The sequence below is a fragment of the Anarhichas minor genome, unplaced genomic scaffold (genome assembly GCF_050575085.1).
Source record: "Anarhichas minor isolate MPS153535 unplaced genomic scaffold, ASM5057508v1 ptg000032l, whole genome shotgun sequence".
In the NCBI taxonomy this organism is placed as follows: domain Eukaryota; kingdom Metazoa; phylum Chordata; class Actinopteri; order Perciformes; family Anarhichadidae; genus Anarhichas; species Anarhichas minor.
The window spans coordinates 934,794-950,795 of record NW_027466478.1 but is presented as its reverse complement, the minus strand read 5'-3'; the positions used below and the strand labels follow the sequence as shown (position 1 = coordinate 950,795).

Here is a 16,002-nt window from a genome sequence, read left to right as displayed (position 1 = left end):
AATGCCAAAGCTACAGAATACTAAAATTTCCACCCAGTGAAGAACTTCCTTACTCGGAATATGAATGTGCACAGGCAGCCTGTTATATGCTGCAGCTCCATATACAGATATATGAAAACTACCTGTACATCTTGTCAATTCATTATATACACAGGAATGTTTCTCTCAGAGAACTGAATTAAATAAATAGATTGGTCAGCTTTGGTTGGATTAACAGCTTGATGACAAAAATAACTTCAAAGAGCATCGGAGATCCCTTAAAGCTGCATTCATTTTTTTCCACTTGGGGGCATCCGGCATAATATCACCTTATGTTGTTGTGGCTAACACCTTACCAAGCAGTTGCCTATTATACATACAGCACAGAGCAACATTTGCACTGAATTGGAGTTGTGTTTCTGGCCACTTGGTAAATGAGGTGAATGAAGGTCCAATATACAGTCTCCTTTAGCTCTGTTTGGGTCTCCACCAACCCTTGAAAAACTATCTGACACCAGCAGTAGATGCTAACTTTGTGACGGGCACTTAGTGTACACAGTGGCTTTGTCAGAGCTTTTTTCACTAAGAACAGCTGCTGCTGCCGGAAACCAGGTTTGATTGTGAGAGCTTGTGTGCTGGAAAAACCCAAACAATGAACTACAAGAGTGCGTGCCTCCACTTGAAAAGTTCTTGAGCTGTTTGAATTCACATCTTGAATGCACTTGTTATCAATAAACAAAAAAGCTCTTGTTGACAAGGCCAGATGCACAGTTTGATTAAAGTTTGCTTAATTAACTTTGTTTGCAGAGGAAACTTCATTCTGTAGAGGCAATGCAGTGCAGTTTCCCTTAAAGGCCTGCTTTGGAAGGATTTCCTGTTCGATGGTGTTTCACTGTTTGTGACGAATTATCTTTAACTCCATCCATACCCACAGAAGTATACTGTTTCTGTCAGGCCTGCAGATCATTGTGATTGATCAGTGGGAGGCTTGACTATGCTGATGTCCTTGGCGACAATGCACACTCCGGCCATCATGCTCACTCCATCTGGAATCTATATCAAGGAACGAGACAGGGATCCACTGCTGTTTGTTGTCAAAGGTTCTGCCACATTTGCCTTGTTGTCATTTGAATTTGAGTTCAGCTGGAGCTAATCTTAGGAGTTGTTTCAGCCTGAAGAACTGGCTGAAAGACTGCTCATATTTTTGGAACAAAGAAGCCAAATGTCTTCAAGAAATTTACATCTTATACCCTTGGGCATTTTTTGTAGCTTTTTAAAATTATATTTCATTTAGTTTTGTCAACAACTCTGAATAATTGTTGGCTACCTTGTGTGATGTATTGGTTAGACGGGGCCACCACTCTGCCACGAGCAATCATATTTAACTATTATAGAGTGCTGTATGGATGATGTATTTTGTAGGATTGAGCCTCATGAGTGACCTCTTTCATTTGGAGTTATTGATTGATCAATGCAGCTTTTCATGAAATAAAAACATGGTATTTTAATATCAAAGGAAAGAGTATTTTCAAGTAATCAAACTCATTTGTATCACTTTCCGAAAACTTTAACTATCAATTTAGCTGTGGTGTACAATTACAACCTGTGTTTCATATTATTCTGTTCCTTTTCATTTTAAACCTGCACAAACCTTCTGCTGACAGACGTAAGCACCTTTTGTTTTTCTAACAACAACACACGACAATGTCCCTAAAAGCACCCATTCAAATCAATCAGCGCACTCGGCTGAAAACGGCTGAAAACTATTTTCCACATCATAGCTTTTCAACAAAGACACATTGATAATAACAACTTAAAACAGCAGAGCTACTCACGGGGAAGTAGCCCTGCATATAATGTAAAATAAAAAAGAGATGTGTTTAGTTTTGGCTTTAATATGCCAAAACTAAAAGGACTGTTGATCATGGCTTTCCTGTCTGGGTCTCATCTCTGATAAAGTGGAGTAATGAATGGCTGCAGGTGTTGCCTTTTGTAATTAATAGTCTTATGATTGGATAAATGAATGAGCTGGCAGATGAAATATGGGATCAGACATGTGAGGAACGCTGTTGTCTCTCAGTAAAAGACCAGTCTGAACTTGTGCAATGAAGAAAGACTCAACTAAACCACTGGCACCCTCACTCCATCGGATTCTGTCCGACTTGACTGCAGTCACTCTCAGTTTACAGAGCAAAAGAAAACAGCCGATAGATTGATTTCTCAATGTGGAGATGAATAGAATCTGTATAATTCCATTCCGTTGTCTGATGCAATATAAAGTCTAATTCATATCTTGTCTCCATTCCACAGGTTCTTGTGAATCTCGGGGTCGACTGATGCAGCCATGGGCCAATCGCTGGATCTTTGAGAGCAACCTTCCTCCCCCTCCACGTCCTTATCGTCTTCCCCCTACTCCTCCATCTTCTCTTCCTTTGCCCCACACTGCTGGAAGTTGAGTCCTCCAAAGCAAGAAACTAGCCATCGACCTATGATACCTTCTCCCTCCCTTCATCTGTGCACCATGACAAGCATTGTTCCTTGGAATCCTGGCCAATCACGGTGGCCTCTCTCAGTGCTGCTCTTGTATTTTGCCCCTCTGCTGCTGATGGAGGGCTGTTGCCACGCAGCCCCCTCGGGCCCAGAGTCTGACTCCTGCTCTACCTTAGTCCAGAGCCGCTTTTTCGGCTTCTTCCTGTCATCATCGGTGTTCCCCACCATGCCTTGCTCCTGGACCCTGCAGAACCCCGATCCGCGGCGCTACACCATCTTCATCAAGATCACAAAACCCACCGAGGACTGTGTGCCGTCCCAGCTCCGCACCTTCCAGTATGACTCCTTCCTCGAGACCACGCGCACCTACCTGGGCATGGAGAGCTTCGATGAGGTGGTGAGGCTGTGTGACACCTCTGCCCCAGTGGCCTTCCTGGAGGCCGGGAAGCAGTTCCTCCAAATGAGGAAGGGACCACCCCGGGCGGGAAAGGCCATCTCGGATGGCGACGGGGATTTCAAAACTGAGTACCTGGTGGTGGGGAAGCGCAATCCCAGCATGGCGGCCTGTCAGATGCTGTGCCAGTGGCTGGAGGATTGTCTGGCCTCCAGTACGTCCAACAGGCCCTGTGGCATTATGCAGACTCCATGTATGTGCTGGGAGCCTCCGCCTCAGCTCAGCGAGGGGGATAGCTGTTATCACAATGGAGTTTACCTGGAAAACTGTTTACCCAGCGTGAAAGAGAGTGGAAAAAAGGTTGAGATAAATGGTGAGTAGGAACGCTTTTACCAACATTTACCTCAAAATAGTATTTGCTAAGGCGATATAAACTGCACAGTTTCCAAAAGCATTGAAGTGCTGAGATTGACAATTATCTCTGCTTCTCTGTAAAACTAAGGAAAGACAAGCCTTGCCTTCAAAAAACTATGGGAAAAATTGAATTATTATTTTTTAGAAGGTCACCCTTGGCATTTAGCATGCTCTCAGCAAGATGACAGATAAATGGCATCTTTAGTAGCAAACAAGCCGGTGAAAATGTGTATGATTTGTGAAAAGTGAGGATAATTGTGTGACATTGGCTCGAAAGCAAGTGGAGTGATTTGGCTGAAGTAGGGGAGAAAAGGGGGGACGGAGGAAGGCAAGTGGAAGGTTTCGGGTTTCTTCTGATGGAAGCGAGATCTGTGACCTTGCGAGGTCGGCACCGTCTTCCATCCCTCCGCGGTCCAGGGAGGGACACTCGATCGGCTTCCGGGAAGCCTGTGGAGAAAGAGGAGAATCGAGTGCTGATATTGGATAGCTCTAGGGATAATCAGAGCAGGAGGGGGGGGGGATGTAAAGAGAGACAAAACAGGAAGGGAGAAGGTGAGATGCAGAAATGCAATGGAAGAAGGGCCTGTGGCTTGGGGTCTAATTGTCTGCTGCTTGATCCCCGGCTCCCCTCCCCTCTCCTCGGCAGACAGGATGTGGCCTGACATCTCTATCCTGGCTTCGTCAGGACTATGGCCAAAGGGGATGGAACATTTCTCGGCTCCCTTTTCCTCCCCCTAACCTTTCCACCATCTAACTCTCCCTCCTTCCTCTGCCTCTCTCAGTCAGCCTGTGGTCTCATACTCTCAGTCGTCCTCCTCTTCCAAGCCACCATCTCTGCCTCCCCCATCTCTCCCTCCCCAGGCTCATAGTGGGCTGACACTGAGCCAGTCGTGGGAAGCCAACCAAGCAGAGGAGATGTTGCGGTGGGTATCTCCTGCCTTATCCTCCTCCAGTCTCCAGAGCGGCTAATATCCCCTCGCCGTCCCAGCCTCCTCTCCGCTAGTTATGACGCTTATGTAATCCCACTTACGGTGCTCAACAGCAGGGTGTGGGCTGTTTGTGCCTTAAGGTGGAAGAAAAAATGTAAAGGAATATACCATCACTGTTGGCTTGTGTAGAGATGGAAAGAGAAGGACACACTATAGCTTTTCTTCTCCCTCTGTGTGCCTCAACCCACACGGGCAAAACGTCTCTCAGATGATAATCCTGCTTTCAGAGTGAACAAGCAACCCTGTGATGAGCTCAAATGGAAGAGGCAAGCCGCCAGTGAATATATGGCTGGATAGGTGACTGGGTGGATTGAATTGGTGGATGAAGATAAAAAAGAGGATGGGGAGGCGTAATGGATCCTCTGTGGAAATAGGTCGGTGGGAGACCGGCAGTTTTGGCCCACAGTGCAGTGATGAGAGGAAAAGAGGGGTGATGGTTGTGAGGGATGAGTGGAGGGAAAACAATACAGAGATGAGGTAGACAGAGTGGGGGAGTAGATTAAAGGAGAGCGAAGAGGGGGAGTTGTGTCGGGTGAACCGGGTTTGATAAGGATGGATAGTTGTTCATAGATTACAGTCTGTCTTACACTCCCTCTCTGCAGAGGGACTGAGGGTCCCGCCCAGTAGTGGGGGAGTAGACGGAGGGGCGAGACCTGCTGTCAGGACTCTAGCTCTGCTCGTGTCCAGCTGTTTGGGGTTAGACGTTGTCTTGTCCTCCTTATAGGCAGTATGGGAGCTTTGCGTTGTGCTCAATCTCATGGTCCCGTGTACCCGAATCATAAAAGTTAATGGAAATTTAACTTAAAAAAGGCAAATTTCTTCGTCCAAGCAGCTTATCACTGAGAGGGCATAAAAGAAAGTTTTGAATAGGAACTTTTTATCAAAACCACTATGTGCAGAATTTGACAGCTTTTCTCTGGTGCTCCTCAGAAGTAGCTCGATAATCAGAATGAATTGGCACTTTGTTTTATGCTGTCTGACATCATTTTAGCCAATTTCTCGGCCCAACAATCCAAGTTATAAGTCTGTATTGGAGGATCCGCTCATCAAAATGTACATTCAGTGCCAATGTTCTGTGGCACTGCAGGAAGTATCGTGCTCTTTATTTGGCGAGATTGATGGTTGAGAATGTTGAAGTCGGATGTGGATGGACGTGTACTGCTGAAAAGTCCAGATCCTGTCACAGACTTCCAATAACCATCATATTCATATCAACCATAATATCCTTGACCATACCATGCACATTATTTGACAAAAAAGGGATGCCCAGTTAACACAAGTACAAGTAAACATACTAACACTTGCCGATACCAAGGACCCATATGAGTAATACATAATACCATTACTGGGTTAACAGTGATTTCGATTTTTTTTTTAGATGACTAACAAATGAAATATACAACACAATGCTTTTGCTGACATATTAGCATTTTATTTTGTATTTTCCCGATACAAATGGAGCATAGTTTGCAGTTAGGATATTATTAATTACTTGTTAAACGACAATAATACTTTTGACCGATAAATGCCATGAGTTTAACATTTAAAAAGACATTAAAAATGAAAGAAAAGATGAGCAATACTCAGAGAAGCAGCTTGTCACTTAAAGGAGGACAGCTGGTCCGACTTAAAGGTCAGCCTGGACCATTGTTCTTGCTAGCTTCGGGCTAACCTCCTTCCCTTTAAATGAGCAGTGTGTAGGATTAAGTGACACCCCGTGGTGAGGTGGTAAATTGCCTCCAACTGAATACCCCTCCGTTCACCCCTCCCTTTCCAAGCGTGGCAGAGAACTACAGTGGCCTTAAGGTAAAACCTTAAAGTCTCTCTCTAGAGCCAGTGTTTGGTTTGTCTGTTCAGAGGTACTGTAGAAACATGGCAGTGGCAACATTGCAGACTCTGTGAAGAGGACCCGGTCCCTATGTAGATATGAAGGGCCAATACGTCCCCCTAAATCCTACACTGGTGCTTCAATCAGCAGGCAGCAAGCAAGACACAACACTTGGCTTAGGTCCTGGGGAGTTGTAGCATGTATTCACCGACAAATGAAACTGTTCTCACCCTGCACTGCTACGCTCACAGCTATAACGTTACTGCTGACTTCCTGCTCATCATCGCACAGACACTCTCTCTTGACTGACCACTCACTAATGTTGCACCGGGTTGCCAATAGACTTAAACCCTGACAGAGAAAGCCAGACTGACACAAAGCTGACAACCGCACGGCTTAACTAATTGATAGTAGCTGCATGTGTCCATGACAATGCATGCAGTGGTGTCGGGTGCAGTTGTATCGGAGTAGTAATTACGAGTACATGAGCACAGTATTGTACCAATACCCAATACAGGTAATCGCTGCATCCCTGAAAATGTCTTTTGTTTTGTAACATATCCAGGGTTTTGCAGAATTGTCCAATGTTGCCGTTCTAATCTGGTAATTGTTATGGGATATCGTTTTTTTTTCTTTTCTTCCTAACCAATCAGTAGTGATGTATCCGCCCCACTTACAATATTTTCGGTCGACATGGAAGTAAAGTTGGTAAAGCAACGAGCATTTAACGTTTTCCATGATGATTTAGAATTTTTTTTTAATTTTTTTGTCATTTTTTGTCAGTTCCTAGTAGGCATGGTGCTGATTAGTCAATCATTTTTTAAACAAAAATGATGAACCAACAATGTACGAAGATGAAATGGCAGTATTAGTGCGTTGCCGTTAATAATAAATGACACCCCCATAAGGGCAGGCTCTGTGTGCGTATGGGGTAAATGGTTAGATTAATGTATTGACATTCAGACTGATGCGCTCAGTGTTACCCTACTATGAGTAATACAACATCCGATGTTGCCGGGTGACCTCTGGTATGACAGATATGGTACAGCTTGATTAACTGTTCTCCTGTGTCAATCGGATGATCAATAGGACGCACTTAACCTACACTGATTCTATGTGACCTTTTGATCAAATTTAAAGGGGCACCAAGTGTTTTGTTGCGTTTTTTATCAATAACACTCTGGTTTCAATTAAGAGTCTCGGTGTCCCTGAATAGCAAGGAGGAAATAAAATCAAATATCCTAGAAAATGAATTTTATTACAAAAGATTTGCAAAGAGAAGCTTCATTGAAATGTCATAAAAATGAATAAAGAATTCTGCCTTAATATGGTGATTACAGTTGAGCAGTCTGTGTTTTATACCTCCATGGCTCGCTGTGTGAACGCAGGGAGAAATCTTTAACCTTTAAGATGAAGAGGACTGGTGATTTCAGGGCTATTTTTGGAATGTTCTGACATTCAAATGGTCAAAGTTAAAGGTTTTGGGGAAAAAAATATTGGCTGTTGGTAGCTTCAGTCCAGAGATATTGGCTATGGAAATCCATTTCGGTAGATCTCCGATGTGGGCTTGTGCATGTGTTGAAGGGTGTGATTTGTGTCACGAAATGTGGTGTGGCACGGAGCGGGAAAGGACTCATTTGTTAGCCGTCAGTGGACAGCAGGGGAGGCAGTGAGTGATTAAAGGATGGATGAGAGAGATGCGGGGAGATGAGAGAGCACATGACTCAATCTGAACAAAAGGGACATGTTTGTGATAGCTTTGAGAAAGGGCCGGAGATAACCAGCAAAGTGAAGTGTAGGTGAAGGGGACAGATACAACTTGCCCACAAAGCCGTGGGAGATCTGGGTGGGTGACCTTGGTTGCACATCCTGCACTCTCAAGTTTGGCTCAAGTTTGGCTCTGCAGTCATTCTCAAGTGTGAAATATTTAATAAAGCTTGGAAAATCACCACGCAAGGACGCAGTGTCACAGTCTAAAAGCACTCTGCACACAGACAAAAAGGCTCAGTTGTTCGCAGCTTCACGCCAAAAAAAGAAAAAAAAAGAAGAAAACTCAGGTTTGAAAAAACAACTTTGCTGTTCTTTACATATTTGTGTTTGAAAACCCCAAATTAGGCGTCGATGTGAAGGTGCATGTAACATTCTTTATGTGAATCTTTTGCCTTTCCAGACTGCATACACTATGAAACACCGACACGGTCTGGCCCATTTCAATAGCTCCTCCAAACGTGGTCAAGAAACACAGCTTCCTTTGGCCTGAGTTTGTATACAGGTATACTGGTCCAGTTGTCCATCATGTGTTCAAGTAAAACTTGATTGTGAGGCTGAGGATAATTCCTGAAATGCAGCTTGTGCTTAAAATGCACATTGTGGCAGTCTCTAGCATTTTGACCATGTGCTTTAATTCTGTATTGTCTCAATGTAGTGTGGGCACATATATGCAGCGATAAACACTCTCCAGCATTAGTTATTTGGCACTGTGAATCTGCAGTGGGAGGCTGCCTGAAGGTGCAGGTCAAGGTACAGCAGCAAACGGCATTCATAAGTAGTCAGAAGTGCTTATGAAGGAAACCCTGTACACCTGTATGAACATGATTGGGCGTTGCCAGTCAGCTTGTAGACAAGCACCGGAATACTGACCCAGTAATTGTGAGGCATGAATTAATGAAATGCAACATGAAACATTCACCAAATATATATTCATACTTTGTCAGCATTATGGTCATACAATCTGATATATGTCACTTTTGTTGTCTTCTTTGGAGAGAAAGTACAAATTCAGTCTTTAAGGCTTTAAGATCCTCTAAATCAGGGGTGCCCACACTTTTTCGGCTTGCAAGCTACTTTTAAAATTACCAACTCAAAATGATCTACCTACATTAAAAATGCTAAATATCTATTTATTTATATATATATATATATATATACTGAGTATACTTTATATTTACAATATATGTTGGCGTACCTTGCATAACTGCATGAACCCCTATGTCAATACAATTCCGTACATCTTTGGTCATTACCTTACTCTGATGACTTGCACTGAATGGAATCAGCATAGTCCGGACAATAGCTGCTGGTAGCCAGCCTCAAGCACACTTCCAAATGATCATCAGTCATGGTGGAACGGTATTTGGACTTAATATTCTTCATGTGGGAAAAGGCTGACTCGCATAAATAAGTAGAGCCGAATAATGCAGTCAAGAAGGTGGCACATTTCCTCATGTTTGGATACTTTTCCTCTGAGTAAGTTCCATAACTGTCCATGAGCCCTGGACTTCAGCTGAATGTCAGCCTGTAGTGTCAAAATCTCATCCTCTACTCCAGACGAGTTCAGGTGAAACAGCGGTTAACCGTGCATACGTGGTGACCCATGTGTTAGAAAAGACGTGATCTCAAACTGGCTGCCCTGTACGTCAATCAAGTGGCAAATGCCATAGGGAGGATGGATGATAGGCTAACATCTAATCTTTTTTGAATGGCATGCGATCTACCCGCACTACCTTTGCGATCGACGTATTGGGCACCCCTGCGCTAAATGGACCCACCATCATGAAGTGCATGCTTTTCATTTACACATGGCTTATGTGTTTGTTTAGGCGCACTAGTCCTGTGAAAGACTGTACGGTGGTACCCATAGATTGTATATAAGGTGTGGACGTGACATCACCCTTTGGTTTGTGGATGACAGTTTTGAAGCCTCGAGTTCGCCATCTTGGTTTTTGCCTGTTGCCATCTTGGTTTTTTGCAACCAGAAGTGACTCGAGAGGGTGGAACTAAGTACAACCGGATGACTACTGCCAATATGTTACAATTAATGAAGTGAAAACACACTGTGAAAGGGTTCAAGTTCAAAGAAGACAACACAAACAACTCCCAGACCGGACAACACCGTGTTAGTGACTTGTCAATCATAAGGTTCACATGTTCTATTTGACTCTTAATGGGACAATAATTTACTAAATGAACATCATGTTGTACTGAAGAAGACTTGAAACTAGAGATTGAGACCATAAACTCATGTTTACAATGTTTACTGAGGGAATAAATCAAGAGAGAAGTAGAGTCATTTTCTCATAGACTTCTATACAACCAGAGGAGTCGCCCCCTGATGGACATTAAAGAGAATGCAGGTTTAAGGTACTGCCACATTGGCTTTATTTCTCAGAGGTTGCCGCCTGCTCCAGAGACAAAGGAGAGACATCCATTGGCTGGTCAGTTAGACATTGCCATGCCGCATGTCCCGCATCATAACATAGACCCAACTAATCGATGGCCAAATTCCTTGCCAACTATTTTTAATAATCAATTCGTTTCTGCAGCCCACACAACAGGCGACAGCTGCATTTAAGTGGATCCAGAGTTTAATACAGCCTTAATTGGCTTTTACCAAGATGAGGGTTTATGATTATGTGTGATTTCAGATTACAGTCTTGCCACATATGGAGTCTATGAGACAGGCGTCGCCCCCTGGTGGACATTTGAGAGCATGCAAGTTTAAAACACTTCGGCATTGGCTTCACTTTTCAGAATCGAAGGTCGCCACCTGGGTGACTCTGGCCCAATGCACCCTGGGACAGGATTCAGGGGAAGTGGATAAAGAAAATTGAGGGTTGGAGAGAACTGTCTCTGCTGTCTGTCTGTTTTGTCGATTCGTTGTTTGCTATTGTTACTGATGCTTGAACAAACAAAGATGATCTTGTCTGGTCCTTTGACAAGAAATGCCAACTCGCCACAAAGTATATATATATATATATATATATATATATATATATATATATATATGCTTTCAGTTTTCTCAAATCCTGATTCCTGGCAGAAACTGTAGTGTGGGACTCGTGACAGTGATGCAGCTGTCAACAAGATATGACTAGTTGCTGTGTGTGTGCGTGTTGTAAAGGTCTCTGTCATGGGGAGATGTGTGTCAGATGTGTGTTTTCACCACTGACACAATCAGTGAGTGTTAGTATCCAACATGTAGAGTGTGACAGTATATATATATATATATATATTTACAGTCAGGGCCATAAGTATTTGGACTGTGGCACAATTTTTCTAATTTTGCCTCTTTACACGACTCCAAGGGATTTGAAATGAAGCAATAAATATGTGGTTGAAGTGTAGACTTTCAGCTTTAATTCAAAAGATAAAACTAAAATATCACATTAACCGTTTAGGAATTACAGCCATTTTTACACATCCCACTCGGAAATTAAAATATGGGCGAAACTGTTGTGGTTCTGGTAAACAGCTGATTTAGTGGCAAGCAGACGGGTAGTTCTCGTGTCATGTCTGACTTGTCAGTTTATTTCTACCCGCAAAACAGATCTTTCAAATAGATAATGCAACACTTTCAGCTCTTTGTTCACATTCCAAGACAAACTGATAGATGTATCTTTTCCTCCCTGTTACATTAACTGTCCAACGAATGAAATCCAAATAATCCAACCACTTATCTTTCCATTGATGAAATGAAATTGCACACTTTAGGATACTCCTTACCGGTTTATTACATATGAACATTAAAGGTTTGTTAGGGTGAAACTAACAATGTAAAGGGAAGAAGTAATGATAACGCCTTTCGGCTTTTTCCTGCTCAAAAATATTGTTATTATATACGCCATTAAAAATCCACTATTGTTCAACCTCTAACGTGTACAGTTTATACATTGTTTTTGTCATTTTTATTTAGGGATAACTGCATGGTCCAATGCCACATTCCCAAGGTTACTACCTTTATACATATAAACACAACTTCTTTGTCACATAGTTCGTCCACCAGAGAGCACTGACAAGTTACATTTTTCACTGGCAAATGTCTTAAACTGCATACTCAGCTGGTAGATATGTGTGTGTGTGTGTCTGTCTGTCTGTCTGTCTGTCTGTCTGTCTGTCTGTCTGTCTGTCTGTCTGTCTGTCTGTGTGTGTGTGTGTGTGTGTGTGTGTGTGTGTGTGTGTAATAAACAGACAGCAAGTGAAATAGCACTTGAAACTTGTTTTCCTTTTGTGCTTCAACTGCACTGCCTCCACTGGTCCAGTCAGTTCTGTAAATGTCAAAACAGCGTTGAGATACATCATTTCACAACTTTGATCACAGCCTACTCAGAGCTGTCTGACACACTGCTTGTGATGGAGGGGTAAAGACATGACAAAAGACCAGACGAAAGAAGGAGGAAATGCTCATAACCCCCCCCCCCTGACTTGCACTTTTTCCTCCAGTTTGCTGGCAGCCGGTTGCGGTTTAGGAAGATGAATGTGAGCGCCGAGTCTCTCCCTGCGAGCCCGGCCGGACCACATTGGTGCTAAACTAAGGGATTTCCAACCCGCCTCCATAAGGGAGCGCTGAGGAATCCTAAAGCAGGTCGAATGCATTAGCTCCTCTCCACACACTGTGCACAGCACTGGCGTACACACACATGGAGAAATATCCCACTAGAAAACAGCACACACTCACCGGTGCAACCATGCACTGGTCCCTCGTGACCGAGTGTGGGTGGCTGACCGAGGGAGAGAATAAAGCTGATTTTGTGTGTGAGCATGAGGAGGGAGCGAGGCGTGGTGCTCGCCACATGGGGCGCCGTGTGGGCAGGAGTGAACCGCAGAGAGTGTGTAGCGGTTGCTCCAACTGCAGGGAGCCGCTCAGCCTGTTTGAGGAGTTTTCACATGGAGCTTGGTTCTTTGGAACGGAAGCAGGGAAAACAATTATGAAACGCATGGACCTCTTTGTGGTGATGGGATGTCCAACCTGCCAATGATCGGTGTGATTATTAGACATCGGTGGCTGTGATTAAAAGCATTGTAGTTATTTTTACCCAAGTCAAATCAATTGTCACTGATGTATTTGAGTCAGAGCTGAATAGATCATGGGAGAATGATTCTGACATGTGCAATATACCGAGTCCAGCACTGCACCATGGGTCAACTTTTAAAAGGATGGAGCTGTGCTGAGCATTTGGCATCATTACTGTTGCTTTACTGCTGTGCTTCCTGTTAAAGGAACTGCTTGATGAGAATGTGCTGCGGCTGTAGTTGTTGTACAGAAGAAGGTGGCCGGTTGTAAACATGAAAACATGAAAAGGTACAGCATCCAGCCTGTAGCCACAGATCTGGGGTCAGCCATCAGCAGTAGATACTGATAGGCCTACATTCTTAAGCCCTAATCAGGCAGTGGGGTGGCTTGTTGTCATCATTTTCAACCAGACTGAAGCGTTTCGCTCGCTACTGCTGCGTTGATGAGTGCCTTTTTTTATTTTATTTAACCTTTATTTAACCAGGTAAAATCAATTGAGAACCAATTCTCATTTTCAATGATGGCCTTGTGTTCTTGCAGGAGCGGCTTGAGTGGAAAAAACTGAAACTCAGAGCAATAATGTCATTCTCGTTTTTTTCTTCTTCTCATTATTGGAACTGTTGCTTGATATGACTGTCAAAAAGTCATGACTGTCTGACTTTACCAACCGTAGTTACCATGATCCGATCAGTAAACAGCAGGACGCAAAGTAGTGCAGCACTTGAGATGTTTTTTAGCTTCTCATAGCTCATACAATTTGTTCTACTTTCATTGAAATGTTTCACCGTGTGTCTGTGTTTTTAAAGCCCTGCTGCTTCACTGTTGCTCTCCTGCTGCTTGTTGGCTACTGCATACAACAGCTTACAGGGTTGAAGTAGCAATTTCCTGACTCTTGAGCCAATCAGCAGCTTGTGAAATGTTCAAACAAGATGAAGTCAGATGTTTAAATGGCTAACTTCATGCCTTGTTTTTCCTTGTCATTTCTCTCATAAGCTTTTTTTAGTGTCTTATTATTATTATTATTATTATAAGGACAAATCTCTCTGTATTTATTTGTTTATTTGGCTCCTGAAATGATCTGCCGCCTTCATTTCTTCTATGGAAACACTGAAGACATACGTAGAGCATCACTGTATATTCAGCAATGGGCTGTATTAGAAAGTGATTCATTATGTTTCATGATAATACGGTGATTTAGCTACAGCTATAAGTCTGTTTCAAGCACCACTTGAAAGTAGCACAATAGCTACGGTAACATAACAGCTAACAGACGGGGCTGCTTGGGCTGATAAGACAAGCACATAAATCAGCTCTGTAGCGTAACGTTGACATTGATATGCGCCGCAGAATAATGCACATTATTTTCCTTGTGGTATAACCACTTCAAATCTCTCAAGAGTATTGAGATATGTTCTCACTGTACTTTATTTGTGTTAATAATGCAGTTTGAAGCATAAATTGCAACTCTGCTTATCAAACCAGAGCAGACAGACATCATATGATGCTGGACTCTTTTAAGTAATAGCTGTATATCTGATATCCATTAATGATCAATTAAGTTTCAGGGATAAATGTTTTAAATCAGAATCGCACCTTGGATCAGTTTATCATTGTCATAATGAACTATTTGGGACAATTTGGGACATTTCCAGTCGTGGTTCTTTCTAGCAGTTTGGTATAATTCTCTTAACAGCTGACCAATCCGATTTCTCAATGAGGTATTACTTACATAGTCATTTAGTGGTGTCGGTCAGTGTGAATTTGCAAGCATTCTCACCTCCGGGCTGCAGCAAAGGTCTGCCTCACATAATCCCAAATGGAAAGAAAAAATAAAGAGAATCAATAGGAGTTGCAAAATCCATGAAAAAGTCAGATTGTATAGAAGTCTATGAGACTCTCTGGAGCAGGCGGCAACCTCTGAGAAATTAAGCCAATGTGGCAGTACGTTAAACTTGCATTCTCTCCAATGTCCATCAGGGGGCGACTCCTCTGGTTGTATGGAAGTCTATGAGAAAATGACTCTACTTCTCTCTTGATTTATTCCCTCAGTAAACATTGTAAACATGAGTTTATGGTCTCAATCTCTAGTTTCAAGTCTTCTTCAATACAGCATGATGTTCATTTAGTAAATGATGGTCCATTTAGAGTCAAACAGACCATAAAGCAGAGTATGCTTTAGGGCGGGGCTACACAGTGATTAACAGGTTGCTACCACGGCGTTGTCCGGTCTGGGAGTTGTCTATGTTTTTGTCGGAGAAAGTTAATTATAAAACAAGATAGTGAATGCCAAAAGGCTGAACAACATGTCCACTATGGTTTCACATGGGACACAAAGAGCGTTCTCCTGGGTGGAAGTCCTGTGTGCAAAAAACCCAACCAACTTAAAAATGTGTTACTTACAACTGTTAGCCTTGCAGAGATAGTAATGCTGGGTGGTCAGGCAGTCCACTACTTGGTCCTTATTGACTCAAAATTCTCACTAGGATGAGTGGAATGACTTGTTCTCTCGTGCCACCATCAGGTCACAGTGAACCTATCCAGTGAAATATCTCAAACATCTTCCGAAATGGATTTCCATGTCATTTTGTACAGACGTGTGGTTTCCATACACTTAATCCTAAGGGTTTTGCTGATTTCTTGACCTTTAGCGCTAACATGACGTTGACATTTGTAGTTATGATCCAAATGCCTTCTCTATTGGATGGATTGTCATTTAATCTGGTGTTGTGATGTTCACCTCAGGATGAACCGTATTAACTTTGATGAGCCCTTAACTTTTCCTCTAGCTACCATCATGAGGTCAGAATTGCAATTTGTCAAAAACGTGAACATGGTGAACATTATACCTTCAAACCTCAACAGTCAGTTGATGTCATTTTTGGTAGCCTACAGGACAGAATATGGTGTGCCTAGTAGGGTTAGGCTGTCGATGATTGGCGTACATGGCTGGTTGTTTTTGTTTTGAGGGGACATTTTTTGTCATTTTGTTAAGCTATTTTAATAGGCTGTCTGTCTGTCTCTCTGTGTCTCTCTCTCTCTCTGTCTCTGTCTCTCTCTCTGTCTCTGTCTCTGTCTCTGTCTCTCTCTCTGTCTCTGTCTCTCTCTCTGTCTCTCTCTG

At 42.9% G+C, this 16,002-nt stretch overlaps 1 protein-coding gene across 1 annotated transcript in view; it reads left to right on the top strand.

Moving 5' to 3' along the window:
• The first annotated feature begins 2,467 nt into the window (after positions 1–2,467).
• The window catches only part of adgrb1a (adhesion G protein-coupled receptor B1a), a 116,507-nt gene continuing 102,972 nt past the window's right edge, over positions 2,468–16,002 (top strand). Inside the window, exon 1 of the mRNA XM_076105404.1 lies at positions 2,468–3,236. Within this exon, the coding sequence (XP_075961519.1) occupies positions 2,468–3,236 (769 nt within the window). The remainder of the gene's footprint in view (positions 3,237–16,002) is intronic.